At 47.7% G+C, this 19,895-nt stretch overlaps 1 protein-coding gene across 3 annotated transcripts in view; it reads left to right on the forward strand.

Annotated features, from left to right (window-relative positions):
- CALN1 (calneuron 1) overlaps positions 1–19,895 on the forward strand; it is a 130,135-nt gene that overhangs the window by 46,745 nt on the left and 63,495 nt on the right. For all 3 annotated transcript variants that reach the window (XR_005830684.1, XM_040613271.1, XM_040613261.1), the window contains exon 3: positions 6,213–6,356. Coding sequence is in view for 2 of the 3 variants with exons in the window: in XM_040613271.1 (XP_040469205.1) it covers positions 6,213–6,356 (144 nt within the window). In the remaining variant the exon portion in view is untranslated. The remainder of the gene's footprint in view (positions 1–6,212; positions 6,357–19,895) is intronic.

Raw genomic sequence — 19,895 nt, forward strand, 5'->3', positions numbered from 1 at the left:
TTATTTAATGGCAAGGGCCACAGCACAGCATCTTCAACCACATCCATCCTTCTGTTGGCATCGGGAGGAGCCAAAGGGGAGCCCTGCTTGTCTCCTGGATGAAATTCTGGCCACGGTAGGGAAATTTATAGGGAAAAGTGGAGGTTGCCATTTTGCCGAATTCTTCTGACAGCTGGCTTTCGGCACCACGCTTCCCGGCTGGGTCTGTGTGGTGCTGCAGGGCTCGTGCAATCACACGTTGCTCAGCATGCAGCGCCTGCAGAAGGGATGCAGCTGCATTTACAGAGCAGCCTTGTGTGAAGGAGTCTGAGTGCTGCTGTCCACACCAGCCTGCCCTTGGAGTAAGTATCCTCAATTATTCCCAATCCAGCCCCCGTTGCTTGCTCTAAAAGCTTCCACTTAAAAGAGTATCTAGTAGCAGCGGATAGCCTTTATGTTGTGCATTTATATGGCGACGGGGTGTTCCCGCAGGTTACTTGGCAAGTGTTAGATGTGTTTGGGAGCATAACCACAGGAAATGTCATTTCCACAAATCATTATTTCTTGGGGAAGGAAAAAAATACGATCTGCCAAATTCTGTATGAAGAAGTCCCTCTAAGGGAAAACAAGACAAGGCACTTAGTTTTGAGGCAGACCTTTCTGATCTGAGATACTTTGCCAAGTTGACTAGCACTGGTTTGCTTTGCCCAGTCGACATAATTGTGTTTATCTGAGCTGCTATAGCACTGAGGCTACTATTAAACCCGGGTGTTTATGCCCCATTTCCAGTGGCAGCCTCGATACCTGCGTGTTTTTGGGGATGCTGACGTCCAGGACGCGGTGCCTGAGCCTCGGCGAGATGCTGCAGCCATTCAGGTAGATTGCAGCTCCAGGTTGCAGTGAAAGTTTGATCTGGGGATGCTAAACTGTTTTTCTGAGATTGAGAATAACCAAGTGAAATATTTTGACACTTTCAATTGGAATATGTTGGGGGGGGCGTTTCCATTAGATGAAAAATGTAGTTATTTTGACACTTTGTTGCAATTTGCAGAGAAAAAAAAACAAGCGTAAGAATAGCAGATGGAAGGATGGAAATTTCCATTTTTTTTAAACAGACATAGTAGTTACGAGACTCACTTAACAGTTCACTCAAGGACGTGCTATTTGCAGCTTTTAGATCATTCAGTTTGTACTTTGCTGCCCAAACCTGCAATTAAGTGAATGAGATGACTTGCAAGATTTCGGGTGGTGGTATTTCTTCTCTTATCATACTGATGAAAATAACCATATAGGACTCTGATTGTAATTACTGGGCACTTAGGGTGTGGTAGTTACAGTGTAATTACAAAGTTTATTATGGTGATATTTATACCCTGTGAAATAACCTGAAACCATCTGCCGCGCCCGAGGGTAGCTACTGGGCACCGATGGCTCAAGCTGATTTTATTTCCCTGAGAGCCGCAAATCATTGTCATTCAGGAAGCAAAACAAAAATAATGATGGTTGCCTCTAGTTACCAGTCAGAGGGAAATAATCTGTAAATAAACCTGCTACTGAACACTGTGAAGGGATGAGCTGGGGCAGGGAGCACGAGGCTTGCCCTGGGCAGGCAGCAGAGCGGCGCGGCGTTTGAAGGGAAGGGCTGGAGCGGGCGCGCTGGCAGCGGGTGGGTGAGGATGCCTTTGCTGAATGCCGATGGAGAGGGTTAATGACTTGCTGGGCTGGGTGGCAGGTCCAACTCTGACAGCGGTCCTGCTTGTGCCCTTCAGAAAGGTAATGAAAAAAAAAAATCATCCTTTCCCCTGATTCTTCCTTTCTTTCGTCCCAGAAGAGTGTGGGGGTAACCGGATCCGTACTAGGGAAGCTGGAAGGTGCGGCTGTTAAATGGGAGGAAAGAGGGGGAATGAGTTAAAAGCAACCTGGCCCCATGCGCAGCTTCTGAATGCTCAAATGACTCTGAGAAGTGAGTGCTGTGCTCTCAGCTCCACAGAACATGAATCCTCACCTGGGGAAAAGCATCAGGCTGAACTTCCCTGAGAAATGTGCCGCCAGACCCAGCTCACCGTGCCTGCCTTGGCCCCGCTGGCTCTCAGGCAAGGGCCCTTCTGCTCCCAAGGCCAGTGCTCCTTCCTCCTTGCTGGCCTTTTGCAAGGCTGTTGTAACCTTTCTCTTCACATTCCTGGGCAGCACCTGGCCCAGTGATGCTGGGAGATGACCTGAGCACCCAACCAAGCAGAGCTGCCTGGTCCTGTGGTCTCACTGCTCCCTGTGAGTAAAAGATGCTGCAGATGGGAGATGTGCTGTGTTGTGATGAAGTTTTGATGCTTTTTGTCCCAGCAATTCTTTCCAGACTTGTATCGTTTGGGAATTAATGTTGTGGCCACTCCCTCTTTGCGATCGTTAATGAACATGTTAGTTAGGATGGGGCCTGATGCTGATCCCTTCTCTCCCTTCGTTGATTTGAATGATGGTCAGCGTTAAGCATCAGGTATGGTCCATCTGACAAAGTCTTTTTCTCTGCAGCAGCATTACTTGCAGGTACTGTATGAATTAATTCTGGGAGTGGGATGGCTCAGTGCTGCTAATAGTCACTGGCTGTCGGGTGAGCACGTTGATGCTGAAATCAGCTTGTAGAAAGGAGCAGCATCGCTGCTCCCACGGTCTGGAGAAACTGAGACACAGAGAAGAGCACTCAGGTCCTAGCCTGGGCTCCCTGTGAAGAAGTGATGTTTCCTGAGGCTCAGGCCAGCACTATCACCAGCAAAACAAACTACTTTCTGCTCTCTAAATCTTTCTGTGTTTTCTCTTCTTTTTTCCCTTTAATCCTCTAATATAGTTCTGTTTCAACTGCCTACGTTTGAAAGAAGATACTATATGGTGGAAAAGGGAATAAATATTAGTGTTTGCTAACCAAAGGAAGGTGTCATCAGGTATATGTGCTTGGCTGGGTGCAGAGGCTCTGCTGCCATGCAGGCTGGGTGAGGGGAAGGGCAGCTGCTGGGACGGCATCACAGGGGCACCCGCTCCCCTCCGATCTTTACTCTTCCTTTTAAAGACAAAGCAGGGCTTTGCTTTTCTCAATCAGGGTAAAACATCCCTATGCAGAGCAGCTTCCAGCTGAAATGGAGGAGGTCTCAAAGTTTCTCCCAAGCCCCAGAAATGTCTTTATTGAGAGATTTACGTGATGGACCACGTCCGCTCCCAGTTCTGAGCCAGGAGCATCAGTTGCCATGGCGACTTCTTTAGGAGAGTCATATGGGGAAAGTGCTGATGTATTTTTAGCTTTGGGTAGTGAAATTTAACAGCTGGAAATAAAGCTGAGGGCCAACCAGGGTGCCACAGGTTCATGGACCACTATTTGGGACTGGCTTTTCGATAGTGTTGTCAGGGAGAGCTGGTGGGGCTGCATTTTGAGAAGGATGCTCAGGCCTGTGGCTCATACTTTGGGTGCTGTGCAGGACAGCATCCACAAGTACATCGGAGGAGAAAGGATCACTATAAAGCAAAGCTGATAAGCAGGTGGTGTTACATGTAAAGATAAAGAAGAGGCACTGACTGAGGTCGTAGCTGCTTCATGTACGGTGTGTTCAACCTATAAATAGCTCTTCAAATATACCTCTGCACAAGTGGTATTTATAGAGTGATGAGTGAGAAAAGCTCCATTTGGTGTCAGGAGCTGATGTGTGAAGGATGTTCCAGGTTTGGTCAAAAGTTCAAGTTTCGGAGCGGTATGGAATAGAGCTGGACCCCAAACGGGTGGGTTTCCTCCTCTGGTCGGTTGCAGTGCTGTTAAATGCACCTTCTGGAATCAGCATATCTGGAGAGGATCCTCACTAGGTGTTGGCATTCAGATATCCTACAGTGCAGCCCCTGTACAGACATGATTTGTTAATGTAATTTGGATCAGCCCAACTCACGTGTAAACTTCTCTGAAGGTAGAGTCATATTTTATTTTCTAAAATACTTTCTCAGCTCCCTGCAATATATTTAGTTCTTTCGTCTTCAGCTGTCAAAAGTTTATTTTAAAATTAATTGATTTTGATGTAATATTTACTGTGCTTTAGCTTTCAGCACAGCATATGAAAATAGATTTCACTACAGCTGGCAGTGTTTAATGGGATTTATTCCTACTCCAAAGGCTCTTTGCATTATGTACCAGTACGCCGAGTCGAGCTTGCTTTGAACAGCCTCACCATCATTTCATATCACCAAGCTTACACCAGCCTGACCTGGCAGGGAGACAAAGTGAAGCATTTAAGTTTAAAGAAGCCATAGTTGATGCATACCTGAACCCACACTGTAGGTGTTACAGATCTGGTCCAATATTCATTGGAATTAATAGGATCTTCCCTTTTTGCATCAGTGGGCTCTTTGGCTGGATTAAAAATTGATCATATCTCATTATGATAACCAGAGCTGTGGTGAAGATGAAGCAGTAGGTCACAGAGGTGCCCTGGCCCTGGCACATCACCAGGGTATTACACACGGCAGAAAGCAGCACATGGAAATTGGAGCAGACTTCGCTAACGCACCGGTGCTGTCGAGGGAGGTGGTGAACTTTGATGTGAGGTGATTTAGATGCAGCCTTTGAGTTGTAAAGCTTTAAATAACCTGTTAGCAAAGACGTCACTAAGACCATTTCCTGGTGGGTTATGATGCTCCTGGCTCTTCCCCGGGAGGACCAAGGACCATCTGTTGCCTTTCATGTCACCCCACCACAGGTGCCTGGTGCCCCCCAACACTTGAGGAGCAGGGGGCAGAGGGGGGTGACACACTGGCAGCCCATGGCAGGACCGAGAATGTTTTCTTGTCTGAGGCTTAATGCCTGAACTACCTAGGGATGGCCAAACTTTTCCCATCTACTCTGTTTCCTGATAGAGAATAGAGTACTTTAATTAGTGCACTTTCATTTAGTGGTTTTTTTTACTTAGCGGTATGTGTGTGTGTGTGTGTGTGTGTGTGTGTGTGTTTCCCCCCAAAAAACCCTGTTGAGTTTTCCTTCCCACTTCTCCAATGAAACACTTTCTCATGAAGATTAAACTCCTCTGAGCAAAGTTGCAGCGGGCCCCAGCATGCTGGTTTTTCATATACCCTCATTCCCAAAGGGAGATGATAAAGCATCCTGTGTTTGCCTCTCCGCAGCACGGGGCGAAGGATGTTTAACCAGACATAGGAAATCAGCATCCTTCTCTCCCCACCTCCACCCAAATCCTTTCAAGTGAACAGGCTCCCAGCTGGCTGAAACTTTTAAAATTTCTCTGGCACCTGCCACAGCCGGATCTGGGAAGCTTGGTGGTGGGGCTTCAAGCTGAGAGGTCTGCGAGGAGCGTGGAACGTGTCGAGCCGTCGGGCTGGTGAATGCGCGGGGTCCCTCGGCATGCTGCAGAGTGGAGGGCTGGTAAAGGCTGGAGGGGGATACGCCAGAATTAAATAACAAAACAGTCAGATGTCAGAAGCCGAGCCAGCTGAGGAAGAATGATGGAAGTGATTTCTTTGATGCCGTCAGTGTTTTTATTGATCTGGTGCTGTTTATTGCTGTAAAACAGTTATAAATTAGAGAAAAGCTGTGAAGAGGAATGAGAGATGGAAATTGTCCGGGTAGGGTTTAAAAGATCTACATCTGTATTTATCAGGCAAGGGAGAACATGCACATGCAGGCTTTGGCTGCAGAGCTCTGCACCCTGTCGAGGAGGCAGTCAGCACCCAGCTGATCCTGTCCACGTAGTTTGCCTGAAGAAAGTTAGAACTCGGTCTCCTTGTGTGACACAAAGTAAATCTGCCTTGCAGACATGCTGAGGGGCTTGGAGAAGGGCTGCTGGGGAAGCCCCTGGGGCTGACGTTTGCTGCGCAGCCGTATGCAGGGAGACTTTCCTGTAGATCAGGATGGTTCACCCACAGCAGCCCAGGGAGGATGCTGCAGAAAGGAACGGAGTTCAGTGTGTAGTGAATAAATAATTTTGCAACGATACTTAGCACAGAAAATCAGCAGCATGAGTGTGGATGTCATTGTATGTATCTAACTGCATACGGAGGTGTGCATGCATGACTGCGCACGCACAAATACTCACATGTGTATGAATGTATCATGATTGCACTGACTTGAAATGATCAAATATGCATTGTTAGCATTAAAAAAGGCAATATATGCTGCTTCTGTGTGCCATGTGTGCAGGTACATTGACCAGGGAGTCCTCCACCATAACAACTCCTCTCTTTTTCCCTCTCATTTACAGAAATCCGTGAAGCTTTCCGGGTGCTCGACAGGGATGGGAATGGCTTTATATCCAAGCAGGAGCTGGGCATGGCAATGCGGTCCTTGGGATATATGCCCAGTGAGGTGGAGCTGGCAATTATCATGCAACGCCTTGACATGGATGGTAAGTCCTTACAGTTGGTTCTTCTCTGTTACTGGTGGAAGGGGGCTTTCCCAGTGCATTGCAGCCCATGTTTTTGCCTCAAATAATTTATGGTCACCAAGAAGGTCTGGAAAGGAAACTGTGGAATCTTGCCTTTCAGCACAGCAAGGAAAGGGCAGACAACAGTGAGCTGTCAACCTCCTCTAGATAAACTTGTTTCTCAGGTGACCCATGCAAGGGATATGGAGCATCTTTTATTTGGCCAACTGGTACAGCTGGGGGAAGACAGATCAGCTCTTGCAACCTTTCTCTGCAAGGTTGCAAACAGCCTTTTGCAAGACTGTTGTAACCTTTCTCTTCACATTCCTGGGCAGCACCTGGCCCAGTGATGCTGGGAGATGACCTGAGCACCCAACCAAGCAGAGCTGCCTGGTCCTGTGGCCTCACTGCTCCTTGCGAGTAAAAGATGCTGCAGATGGGAGATGTGCTGTGTTGTGCTGAAGTTTTGATGTTTTTTGAAGAAGTTTAGAAGGGTGGAATAATTTTGAGCAAAGTCCTGCTGTGAGAGCTCATCAAACAATTACTAAAAGGTAATAAAAGAAACAGAACCCACCATTAATGGTAAGAGAGAAATGCAGCATCAGGATGCTGGAGCCAGAGAAGACTGTTTAACTGCTGCAAAGCTACAATCAGAGCTGATCACAATGAGCGGGTTGTCTTTACAATGTCCTTGGTCAGAGCAGGAAGGGAGACTTTCCTGATGCCTGAAATGCACAGGGAAGCTGTGGTGCAGATCCAACCTTCTCCCACCCTTCTGCAGGCGGCCGCAGCAGGGTGGAAACACTGTGCAAAGTTAGATGAAATCATGCCAAACCAGAGTGCTGGATGCAGCCCTGGTCTGAAGCAGAATGCTTGGCAAGCCAGTGTGAGGCCAGCATCCTTGGGGAGATGCAGAGCTGAGAGCAGAGACCATGGGAGATGGTGACAGTGGGAGTGAAGCCCCCTTACCTCCCTGGGATATCCGAGCCGCATGCCCCCCTGAGATGCACAGTACAGCTGCATTCAGCAGGCCAGGGGAAGTGGGGAAGAGGCTGTCAGCCTGCTCGAGGGTGCTCAGCACCTCCATTAGACAGGGAGACAGCGTAGTGCAAAACCTGGCAGAGAGAGAAGATCAGTTGTTGAAATGATTTCATTCCTAAAAGAAAAGAAAAGAAAAAAAAAATCTGTCACTTTGAAAAGCATTTTCTCCAAAAATTATTGTTTGCACCTTGTTATGTTCTGCTGGCCTTTCCTAGCAGACCAGGTGATTTCTCTTTAGGTTTTGCAAAAGCCAGACTCAGCATTGTGCCAATTCATAGGGTCTTTTACTGAAACTCTGCACTTTTTTGGAAAAAGAGTGCTGTGGACTTGGCTTCCAGTTTTGATTCATCTCCAGTTATTCCCTGACTCTTGGTCTCACAGACGCGAGACTTTGGCACCCTTTCGTATACACTCCTAGTGCACAGGGACCTGTAATCGGAGAGGTGGAGTTAAAATGTAGAGTAATGGGCTGCAGATGGAAGGTGTTAAATTCCTGTTTGAAACTTTTCAGAAAGCTCAATGTGTTCTCCGGAGAGATGAGAGGTGATCTTCCATCTCTTCCATCTCAACAGTTCCAACAGCTCCAAAGATATAGTCTGGTTGTACTGGGTGTTTTTATTGTTCTCATGTCTCAGCTGTTGTTGCAGTATTTTGAGCAGAGGGTATGGGGTCTGGACACAAGGCTGTGCTATATGAAGGTCAAATGGGCCATACATTAAAAAACAGATGGGGTAATGGGAAATTCCTTAGGCACTGAGCAAACAGAGGAATATTATGTGAAAGATTTGCCTTGCCTGCAAATTGAATTAATGCTATATGGCTTGAATTAATGTTACATGGCTTATGGCTACTTTTTCTCCGATGGATTGTCTTAATCTTTTTCTGGGCTTTAACTTGAAATATATAGTGAGAACCAGCAATAGCTTCCTCCTTCCTCTCCCACTGGGCATGGGCATCATTTGGTAGCAGAGCTTGAACCCAGTGAGCTCCCGGGGATGTCCCCTGCGCTCCCAGGCACAGCTTTACCCTCCTTCCCACATACTCCTGTGCAGGGTTGCCGAGTTTTTCCAAGGCTTTGGCTCAGCAGCAGGTGGGTGGGAGGCTCGGCTAGATGAAAGGTCACGTTCAAGGAGGGGTCCCCATGGTCAGGGAAGCCGGGGGGAGATGGTAATCCTCCTGCGCATCTCCTGGCACCTGACATGAATTATGATGTGACAGTGGGTAGTGTAGCCAGACGTCCGTTCCTCCACACAAGGCTGCTGCCAGTGTCTGCTAATAATGAGCTAATAACATTGGCAGTGGTTTATATTTAATCTGAACCAGCCTGAACAGACCTAGTGCAAACATGCAGTTTTCATCAGAAATTACCTTGGGAGCGCATTCGCGTTGCAGGACGGCAGAGTAGCCCTATCTGCCATGGCTTGTTTAACTGGGCTTCAAATAATGAACAACTGGAGCTGGAAGGTTTTGATTGCAAACCCTGTTTTCCGTAGGGATACGGAGAGAGGCTCAGCCCTGTCTAGGTCAGACTGAGGAGACATTCGTGCTTCAGGAGCAGGATTGCTAGGTTGGACAAAATATGCTTTAAGAGGAGCATGTGCAATGTATGCTAGAGTGGTTTAGTGGCTGAGCAAAAGCTGTAATGACAAGAGCATTTCACACCTGTATGTCACCTTCTGCCACAAAGGATCTCACTGAGCTCAGTGAATAATGCAGGGATGAACCCCAGAGATGCCCAAGGACAGTTTCTGGAGCTGTGGTGAGATGCTGGTCAGCAGCACACAGGGAGCCCCCAAATCAGAGCAGAAATAAGCGCACATTTCGTAATTCAGTACATTTGAAGGCAAAATGTATTTAGTTAGAAAATGCAGCTTGAACTTCAGTGAAAATGGCAATTGCACAGGTTGGATTTTATTCAAGAATTCTTCACAGGTGTCATATCGCTGTTAATGCCTCCATGGCTCTTGAGTGCTACCATCAGCCTTCCTTCACTGGCGACATGCCAGCAGCCCTGGCATTGGCAGGGTGGGAATGAATGCAGCAGGTGGGTTTGCCCACAGAGAATGTTCTGCGGTGATGCTGAGAATGCTCAAGAGCTTCCAAATGTCCTCCAGGGCTTGGAGCAGCAGGAGGGGACTCCTGCCTGTTCAGATCACAAGGATGCAGGTTGTCCCATCCGTGAAACCCATGGCACATGGAGAGGCTTGAATTACTTATCTGCTGGGTTTTGGTGCCATGGCACAGCAAAGCTGCTGCAGGGCTGGGGAAGAGGGAGAGAAGTTTAGCCAAGGAACAGTAAAAGGGGACCCCAGGATGGCTTGGGCCTGACAAACAGAGCAAGATGTATTTTCCTGTGTACAGGCAAATGCAAACTCACAGCAAATCCTATATTAAGAAGCATCAAAAAACAGCTTTCCATCCCCGGAGATGACTGCCAAATCTTCCCAAGAGGCTACTGCATAGCTGCACATTGACTTGGCTTTTTTTACCCCAACAGCTGAGGCAAGTTTAGGCCAGGAGATGTTTTGTGCCCATGCTGGGACAGGGGATGAGCAGTGGGACCTGGCGGTGGCACATAGGAAGTCCTCAGCCTTGGCCATGCCTTGTCCTGAGGACACACCACAGCCCTGCGAAGGACCACATCCCAGCTACATTTGGCTCCTTAGCATGGCTTTACTCAATGCACTTATTTCTAGTGAATATCTAATTCTTGCCAGTCCTCACTGAAGGAAGGTGAGCATCAGAGACTGGAGTATCCACTGCATTTCCTACAAATGCCTTCTCAACCTTTTCCTCTAAGTCTTTTTGATGTTCTGCAAGGCGTGCTTCACACAGGTGAAAAGGAACACAGCTACCACGGGGGGAAATATCACAGTTGGCATAAAGACTGAATTAGGGAGAAAAATGAGAATCTACTTGAAATATTTCATGGTCTCAAGAGAAATCTTATACATCATCAGAAACACCCTTTTATGAACTCCTGGAAGATGCTATGGCATTGCTGTGATAGGGGAGATGAAAGCACAAAGTAAAAGAGAAGGAGAAGGGATCTTCTGTGCAAAAATGCATCTTTTGGGGAAGGGAGGTGAGGAGGGGTGGTTCTGTCACCTGTCAGAGAATGAGATTCACGTTAGGCCAAAGGTTTGCTTACATCTTGATAGAAGTGGTGCGTGACTGTATGCCAGCAGAAGGTTGTTCAGTATAACTGGGCATCTGTCCAGTGTGCTGTGCCTTATAGGGACATACTGTTTGCTTTTGGTCTGGAGATAGAGGTCAACTCTTACCCTTAATTTATACCCTTGATTTACTTTATTCTTAGACATAGGTATTGCATAAACATAAACACTGCAGACTATGAGAGCTGCGTACATTTCTGCCTGCAATCTGGAGAATGACCTGAAATGTTCTGCCAGTATGTGGAAAGTAAAATATTTTATATATATATGTACTGGAAAAGAAATTATTTGTAAATTCTTCCAATTGGCAGTAATGCTAATAAAAATGCAGAGAAATGGCACATTAAATGTGTTGCCTTATCTGGGATGCCTACTTTTTAAGCAGACTTTCGCAATAAAATAGATTAATGTGTGACTTAAGTGTCAAACTGTTTCGTTATAACGTAAGACACTTTTATCTGAGGAATAAAATAAGCACTCAGTGTACTAATTAGAGGAGCAGCTGGTTTCCAGTACCCTGGAAAAATAACTTCAGGCTAACACAAGAGGGGAAAAAAACACCAATGTGTCAAATTGTTTATTATAGTACTAATAGGAAATACTTTGACCAAGTGAAAGATAAGCTGGTTTCATCAGCAGACAAGTGAGCTGCCTGTTACCTTTTATCACATTAATGTGGTGCATCTGCAGTAGTAGTGAAAATACAGCTATGACATCCTTATGAGCAATAAAAAACAGGGGAAAGAAATCCCAATTTATAATTCTGCTTATTCCCAAGTGGCTTTGCAGGGCATCAGGGAACTGAAGGCAGGGGGGAGGGGGGGAGAGACAGTAAGCTATTCACGGTGAGCCTGGCAAAAAAAGATTTTGGTGATATGCAGCTCTCCCAGGTGGCCCTTCCAAGGTTCATCCAGTTGCAATTCTGCAGGTTTATTGTCTTACGCTTGATCTGCAGAAGTTGTGCTGCTCAGGTGCTGCCCCGTACAGCAAGGCATCCACACACTCGCCGTGATCCCCTTTGCAAGGGCAATAAACAACAGGGACGCAGCGGCGTGGCGTCAGGCGATGGTGTCAGTACACTGTCCCCCTACCAGCCAGTTCTCCAGCCGCCGTGGCTGTCGGATCAGGGTTTTACGTGGATGATGCTTTGGTTTGCTTGCACTTGCTTCCCCATGTGAGGGAAGGGAAACCAGAGGTGGGTGCTCCGCTGGCTGGAGCACATACGCTGTGTCACAGGGATGGCAGCGACCGAAGGAGCTGGCCTGGGAGAGCTGGAGAGAGAATAAATCTCTTCTAAAATTTAAGTGCTGAGCTTTCCCCTGTGGCCTGCAGAAGGTGAGTTCCTTACTCTTTTAGATGTTGCATGGCTAAATGTTTGCTTCTGTCCCGACCAGTCTATGCTGCTGCCCTGTGTGGGACAACAGTGGCATTCACAAGCTGAAAGCATTTTCTCCCTTTTTTTTGTCTCTCCGTCTCCTTTGCTGTCACGTGTGTGTCCCCACTCCCTTTACTGCCATGGGTAATTCCCTGTGTTTCAATGTAAACTTGTGTAAAATAGCCCAGGCTGCAGGAGGCAAGCCAGCAACAGATTCTGTGTTTAAAATGCGAAGTTAATAGGAAAAGCATGAACACGTTGCAGACTTTGGGTTTGTCCTCTGTACTCAGAGGCCTCTGACTTTTACGTGTGAGAAATGATTTAGAAACATTTCAGCGTGGTTGTCTTTTAAAGTGCGTTGCTGAGCTGAGAAGCTTGGTCAGTGAGATGGATTTGATGAGACTTGTCTTTATTTATAGAGGCCACTTTCTTCGTGTCTGCTCTGATTTGTAAAATGGAGATTATCATATTATGTGCTCTCACTGCAAAGAATGAAGAGTAATTATTGTTGCTGGTGAAGCTAGTCAGATGTACAGCTCAGTACCAGGAAGAGGCTCATAACTGATATCAAATTCTGTCTTCAGTGCCGTGCCTGGATGGCTACGTGCAGCCGTGTTGATTAGACGGGACAAGAAGTGCAATTGCAGTTCCCTCCCTGCAGCCTGTCCACCCCGTGCTCCAACAGGGCAGAGTCCTCTGCAGAACACAGCACGCGACCTGTGATCCGTCTCATGCAGGCATGCCTTGTAATTTCTTTGCATCCTTGTTTAATTTTATTTTTTCCTTAAAATGCAATATTCCTGGTATTCTGATTTTGGTTTCACAGAATGCATATGCCACAGGCAGCACATCTATCCCTCTGTTTTAATAAGCCTGTGACTCGCTGGTTGTCTCAAAGTTGTGCCAAACTGTGTGATGGCTGCCACATGCACGCAGAGCTCTCCTGCTATTCCTGGGGAGCAAAAATAATTAAAGTCCTGGTTAGTCGGGACATGATTTTCCTCTTCTCGATCCATTTCACAAAGGGATCTACTGGTGGCAACTTGCAAGATGCGAGGGTTCTGTGAAGACCTACAAAATGAGCCCTGTTGTTTTTAGGTGCCACGTGCCTTTGCAGAGGGAGATGATCCCAGGGGATGCGGGTTGGAGGGGATGGGGCGGTGGGGGGCTTGCAGTGGCCACGATGGAGGGATACCACACTCCGCAGGCTCTGCACTGCCCTGCCTGCAGGACAGCTGGTCCCAGGGACGGTGACAGGGGCATCCTGCAGCTTCCCAGGGCAGGAGTGAAGCCAGCACACTGCTTGGCAGGTGTCTGATGGATTTTTTGTTTGTTTGTTTTACTGCAGTCACTGTTTTTGTTGGACTTGTCTTCTAGCCAAGCGCTAGCAGCATACTGCTTGTTCTAGTGCTTGTGGTGGAGCACGGGACACGCCACGCCGGGCGCCGCAGAGGCAGAGCCCCCGGTCCTCTTCAATCACTGTCTCGCATGTCAGCTCCTGGACAGGCTCCCCCTGGGCAAACATGGGCACTTAATAGATTTTTTTTATTATTATTATTTTTTTAATAGGGAAGCAAACAAGTCCTCTGCAGCCATTTCCTCTTCCTTGCAAGATGAGCCAAAGGCTGTCAAAATGAGTAACTCTCAATGTCCTTTTCTCGGTGTCGGATGGATGCACCTCCCGTTCTGTCTTTCTGGGCTCCGAGCCTTTCAGACCCCATGGAAATTTCCTCCTCCAGGATCATGTGTCTGTACAATTTGCTAATCTTTTATGTGTAGCTGTCATTGAGCCAGAGCAGCCAGCTCCGCACAGCCGCTCCTAAAACTGCAGAACATGGGGGTGCCCCTAAGGGACAGGCTGGGCTCCAGTGGAGATGTTTCACCCTTTCCTTCAGCTCCAGTGAAGTTTTTCCTCTAAATCTCTAAAGCTGTGGGATGTGTGGCAGAGCTGGTGAACAGTAGAAGAGTAGCTGATGGGTATGTCCCCACTTGTTCCCAAGGAGCAAGAGAAATGAGAAATTAAATTTTTTGCATATATGCCTTGTTAGGGAATATCAGAGAAGTTCTGCAGATGGCTCTGGGGCAGAAACTCCCAAAGGAACGAAACAGGAGTCTTTGGAAATAGAAGATGCTTATTGTCACCCTTCTCCACCCTGGGGACTGGTTACACGTTCTGTGCCTGTACATCACCATGTAGGCAGGTGGGGGAGGTCTGGCACCCAGCTCTGCTGGCAGCCTCCTTTCTGGTAACCTTTGGGAAGGGAATGCTCTGTGCCTCAGTTTCCCCACTGCAAAACAGCTGTGTCAGCATCGCAGTGGAGCGTTATCTCTTCATTTCAGCCAATTTCATGGATGTCTGTGATTAAAACTGTTCTCAAAGTTGAAAGTTTTATGAAAGACTTTCCCTAGCTGTCGTTGAAGTTATGGATTGAGGCTGTAATTAGGCAGAATGTCTCTGGGTCGTGCTGGGGAAAGGGTGAGGCTGGCAATCAGGCTGTTCTCCTCTGACCTTAAAATCTCTAAAAACTGAAATACTCGTCTGGGAAATATCTGTGGCTGGAGCTTTTCTGTGCACATCCTCTGCTTCACTTCAAGACACAACAGCAACAGCCTGCACCAGACTGTATTATTACTGCACAGGTTACTTTATGGGCACAATGACACAGACTGGGACAGAGTCACTGCAGCTAGCTATTAAGAGAATAAAAATAAACAGAAGTGTTGTGTGCGCCTGGGACCCAAGCTGCAAAAGACTAGCTCATTAACTTTAAATATATCACCTAGCTGCACTCTGGAGGTCAAACTCGAGGAAAAAAAAAAGCATGAATACTTAGCAGTCTACACACAGCAGCTCCTTGTCTCTGTTTAAATGTGTGCCTCATTTTAGTGCCATGACAAGAAACTTTTAAGGAGGAGGGGGAACCCGATTATCCTGAGACTGGCCAGGGAAAAGGGTTATTTAGGAAGCAGTCAGGCCGGATTAGCCAGGTGCCTAGCTTAAAGCACAAGGCTCTGGAAACCAGGTGTAAGTCTCTCTTCTGCCCTTGGGTGTAGGCAATACAATCCATGCACATTTTCCCCCTCTCTTTTCCTCTCCTGCTCTGTCTTTCTCCAGCCCGATGAATATTTAATTACATCCTCCAAGGGAGCTGCTCCGGTGGGAGACTTTTGGACAGACAGCGGTCGACTGAAGGCTGAGGGTCAGGGCTCTCCCATGGGATGGAGGGTGAGATGCGTTCACACTGCTGCTCCTCTGAGCATTTAATTATTTCTTCAAAGGAGAAGAGCTCTGACAGGAGACTTTGCAAGAGCCCACACACAGCCTGCTATTACCTGAGACATGGGGATTTGCCATCCCAGCTCAGCCCGATCCCCCTCTCCTCTTCCAGATGCTGTGTGGGTTGGGGGTGGTCTGCTGCACTCTCCCTGCCTGGCATCCAACCTGGGCAAACCACTGACAGTGGATCTTGTGGGGTGAGGGCAAATGTGCCAGCAGAAAGGCAGGATGGGGCTCAGGCTGGGTGTAAGAGTGCAGCTGGAGGTATCTCGTGCTGCGGTTGCAATCCTTGGTGCCCTGACAAGGTGACTGCAGAGCTCTGCCTGCCCTCAAACGCTTGCATCTTTCCTGCTTAATGTCCTCCAGCAAATACAGCCTTCCCTTCTCCCCTTTGGTAAAGTCAAGGGGGCTGAGGGAAGATGAAATCCTTGGGCTGGAGATGAAAGCCCATCAGCCTAGAGAGAGGGCTGTGATTTTCTGCGCTCAGCTCTTATACACCAGTGCAGCGCCGCACCTCCAGCAAGAGCGACTTGATAGCAGTTCGAAACTTCTTTGGCCCAGGGATCTGGGAGCAGAGTCCCAATATGAATGAATTGGTGCTGCTGAAGGCAAATAGCTTAGAGAGAAAATCCCCTTTCAAAAGTGCTGGAGGCTCCTTTGGTTCCCCCCAACATGCATGTCCAACCCAGGGTTTGCTCCCTGGGAGTGCAGTGGTGGTTCTACAGTCTATACACTGAGTCATTAATGCTTTTCCTTTTCCTACATCCCTTTGGTTTATTTAGAAGAGCTAATGGACATTTTTCAGAGGTGCAGACACCCCTTCCTTGGGGCAGTCAGGTCCCAAGCAAATTTCCTTGGGCTGCAGTGTATGGGAGAGCTGGAAAGAGCTTGGTTTCTCAGGTCCACGCTGCTCTTAGCTGCTGCTCTGTCATCTCGGTGTGCAGGTGGTAGCCATGATGTGGGGCCCAACGATTCCCTGCTGTAGCTCTGCGGAGCTGAATGGTGGCAGCCAAACCGAGCTCACAGCATGGCAAACTGATGCTGGGGGTCTTCAACGTGAAATGACCCCCAAGGTCTTTCTTCCCTCAGTGAGTGAACAGTGTGTGTGTTGACTTTGACGGGTCCAGGACCCCTTTGCTGGCTGTGCATGGTCTTTGGACACTGAAAAGGTTGCCAGAGGTCCCAAAGATGTTGCTGGGTGCCCTCAGCATCCTCTTTCTGTGATGGAGCAATGAGCCAGGCTCACACGATCGTTCTGGGTCTGTTGACAGTGCATCTACTTGCCATTCCTTTTTATTATCACATTTGCCTGGGTTTTGTCAGAACTGAGACAGTGTCTTGCAAGGAGCAAACCTTTGTGGGTATCTGGAAGCACTTAGCACCCAGCCAATGCTAACAGACTAGTAATGATAAGCAGATCTGATCTGACTCTGATGATGTGGCCAGCAATGTTCTGAGTCATAGTTTTAGTCATGCGAGGTTCAGCCACATGATTGCTAACCCCCTTCTGACTCCTTGACATTAATGCCAGGATTGAGAGGAAAAATTATGGGGGACAAAAATGTTAGGGTATAACCATAAGTAAATAAATAAATGTTTCAGGTGGTTTAAAGCCAGGGGTTAAGCTCAGCTCTGGTGTTTTGTTAAGATCACCCACAGAAGCAGTGACCGTCCCTTGGCTGATAGGTGGTCACTTGGGGATGGGGTGTCATCTGGGCCACATCCTGCCTGGAACCCCTCTGGCCCTCACCCACCGTGCCACCTGCAGGTCTTCCCCTGCCCCAGCTGACCTGCACCACCATGCCTTGAGGTTTTCCTGACCTCCCAGTTTGTAAATAAGCTATTGCAATGTGTGAGTGCCTTCACCGGGACTGGTGGGTCGAGTTTGTTGGATTAATAAACCCCATCTGCATTTGTAACTGGTGGGAGCCGGGAGAGGAGAACCACTGTGATCATTGCTGGTCAGGGAGCACAGCCTGCTCCATCCTGGCTGTAGCTTTTCGCCTGCTTGTGCCCCGTCTGCCCTTAGGAGGTTGTTTTCCTTCAGTGTGTTGAGTTCTTGCTGAAGCAGTTAAAGTGAGCTTGGAGGCAGAAGGTGGGGGCAGGATGTGAACACTGCACACATTATAAATTGGCCCAGGGAGATGGCGAGGGACTGGGGGCTGTGATGGCTGCTGACGGCGGTGTGTTCAGGGCTTGCTGGATGGCTCATGGGAAGGAGCAAGGAAGGTGAGAGCAGCGTAGACAGCACGCATGCTCCAGCATGCACCGCTTCCTCCCATCCCTTAAACCCAACTACAATTCATTTCTGAATACGCCACACGTTGCTTGCTCTGAACGTGAACCACTGTCAGGCGAGGAGCACATCTGCAGGCACAGCGGAGCCGAAGCCGGGGACGAGTGCGGTGTTTGCCTCCAGTGCAGCTCCTCAAACAGATGCTTGATGTGTGCATCGCACATCAGCTTGTAGCACTGTGTACGTGACTGTGGCGGGGAGGAGGAGGCGGAGGAAGGCATCTTTTGACTGTACACAACACAAATCTCAAGCCAAGTGCTCCCAGGACCTGATGGGTGGCCTGGGTGCTTGTAGATCCTACAGGCGATGTGGCTGTTGGGCACTGCCTGGTTACACCCTGGCTGTGGAGAGCAAGCCCATGCACATTCACCCTGCCACCATGCAGAATTGCACTGGGTGAATCTTGGAGCCTCTGTATTGTTTTTTATAATATTCCTCTCCTGGGTGTTGGATACTGTAAAAGGAGTTTTCAGCCAAAACTCTGAGTTCTCTTTCCTGATATTATGATGCTGCAGTCTCCTGAGATCCTGATGGCAGGAAGGTTTGTTTTCTGCAGCTTAAAATGAATGTTAAAAGGGATATTTCTATCAGCAAAATGTTTTGGGGTCTTGTTTCCTTGCTAGTTAACAGTTTTAATTGAAAAAGCAGTCAATAAGGGGATAATGCATTTTGTAATGGCATTTTTCTTCTGAGGTTGTGGAAAATGCTATAATTATGCAGATAATTAAACCCTGTGAAGTTAGTTATGATCCCTGGCAAAGGCACAAGGAAGTCATGAGCCAGGGTTTGCCCAGAGTCTTGTTCTGAGTCAGACACAGAGCCCAGGAGTCCTGGCACCCTCTTTCTCATGAGTCATGTGTCTCTCATATGTCCTGCGTCTCCTCTGTGGATGAAATGACATTGTAGAAATCAGATTGAATAACTCAATATTTTGGGGTTGCGTATGGATAGACCAAATATATGCACCGGTAGGTGCTAGAACCTCTTTAAAATGCAAATTGTTTTCTTGCTAATCTGGCTAATTTCTTTAACCCTATTTGCATCATCGTGCATGGTTTTGTTCCTGCCTTTCCCTTGATGTACCACAAAGCAGATCGCCCCGAATCCACTGTCACCTTGCATTACCTTCCCCAACATGATCCAGCGTGCTGTGACTGATACAATCCGACTTGATGTCATAAACTGATGCCTCCCGTGGGGGAGAAGAAACACATTTTCTTGTAGCCCATAAATGTTTCACAAAAATGGCTTTGCAAGTGATGGGGTGCCCACCCCTTTCCTTTTCTGCTTAATAAGCTGTCCCAGAAATGAGCTCCGTTCTGCAAGTGCTCAGCCCACTCCAGCCCTGCAAAGCCTTTCAGCATGTGCTGAGCCCTGAAGGTGTCAGCAACTTTAGCAGCTGGATGGGGTCTTCTTGCACGTTACAGGATCAAAGCTACTACGGACCCCTGCTGGGTTCCCTTTCAGAGCCCCCGTCACTGGCTCACCCCTAGGATATTCACTCTTGTCTTCCTGAAATTATGAGCAGAGCGTAGTGAATAGAGATCACTGTTCTGGCAAACGAGCGTTTTGACTCTGCTTATTTTCACATTGTGTTTCTGCGAAGATAAGGACATGGAGAGATTTCAATCATTGGTGCATATGCTTAGATCAAGCATATGAAATATAATAAAAAGGACAGATAGCAGCAGCATGCAGTGCATGTGGTAAAGCTGTCACACGGGGCTGCTGCAGGTACTGCAGTCAATAGTGACAGTTTAATAGTAGCCCTTGCATTGATCTGCTTTAGTCTGATGGTTTTAGACACTTCTTATACCTAATAATTTAGCAACAGCAACTACCTGGAGCGGTGGATGCAGTCAGTTCCAACTGAATTTGAATGAAAAACAACCAAAAGCTCTTAACAGTTGCTGGTTCTGTTTCCAGACGTGAGGGAGGGCTAATATATCCATCCACCCATATCAATTGGCCCAGTAACGTGTTGAAGGGTATGTCTATGGACTGGCAGATGAAGGAGAGGCGTATAGACATTGAAATACTCTGTTCAGAGAAGCAGGTATTTTTAAGATCCTCCAACAGGCACGAGTTTCCTTTTTTTGCCATTTTCATTAAGCATCACAGAAGTTCTCCGAGGGAAAAGTAACATTTGATACAATGCTCAGATAGACTTCAAACAGCCATGTGCCTCATTTACAAAACATACAATATACTGCAAGGGCTGGGGACTGTGTAGGCTCGGTTCATTAGTGGCAGGAGCAGTCTCCTCTTCCTACTGATGGCACTGAAGCTGTGTCTACACTGCCTGCTCTGCATGCTGAGCACACAGGGCTTTTAAGAGATGGATGCTGTTGGAAAG

Source organism: Falco naumanni, chromosome 1, assembly GCF_017639655.2.
Source record: "Falco naumanni isolate bFalNau1 chromosome 1, bFalNau1.pat, whole genome shotgun sequence".
Classification (NCBI taxonomy): Eukaryota; Metazoa; Chordata; class Aves; order Falconiformes; family Falconidae; genus Falco; species Falco naumanni.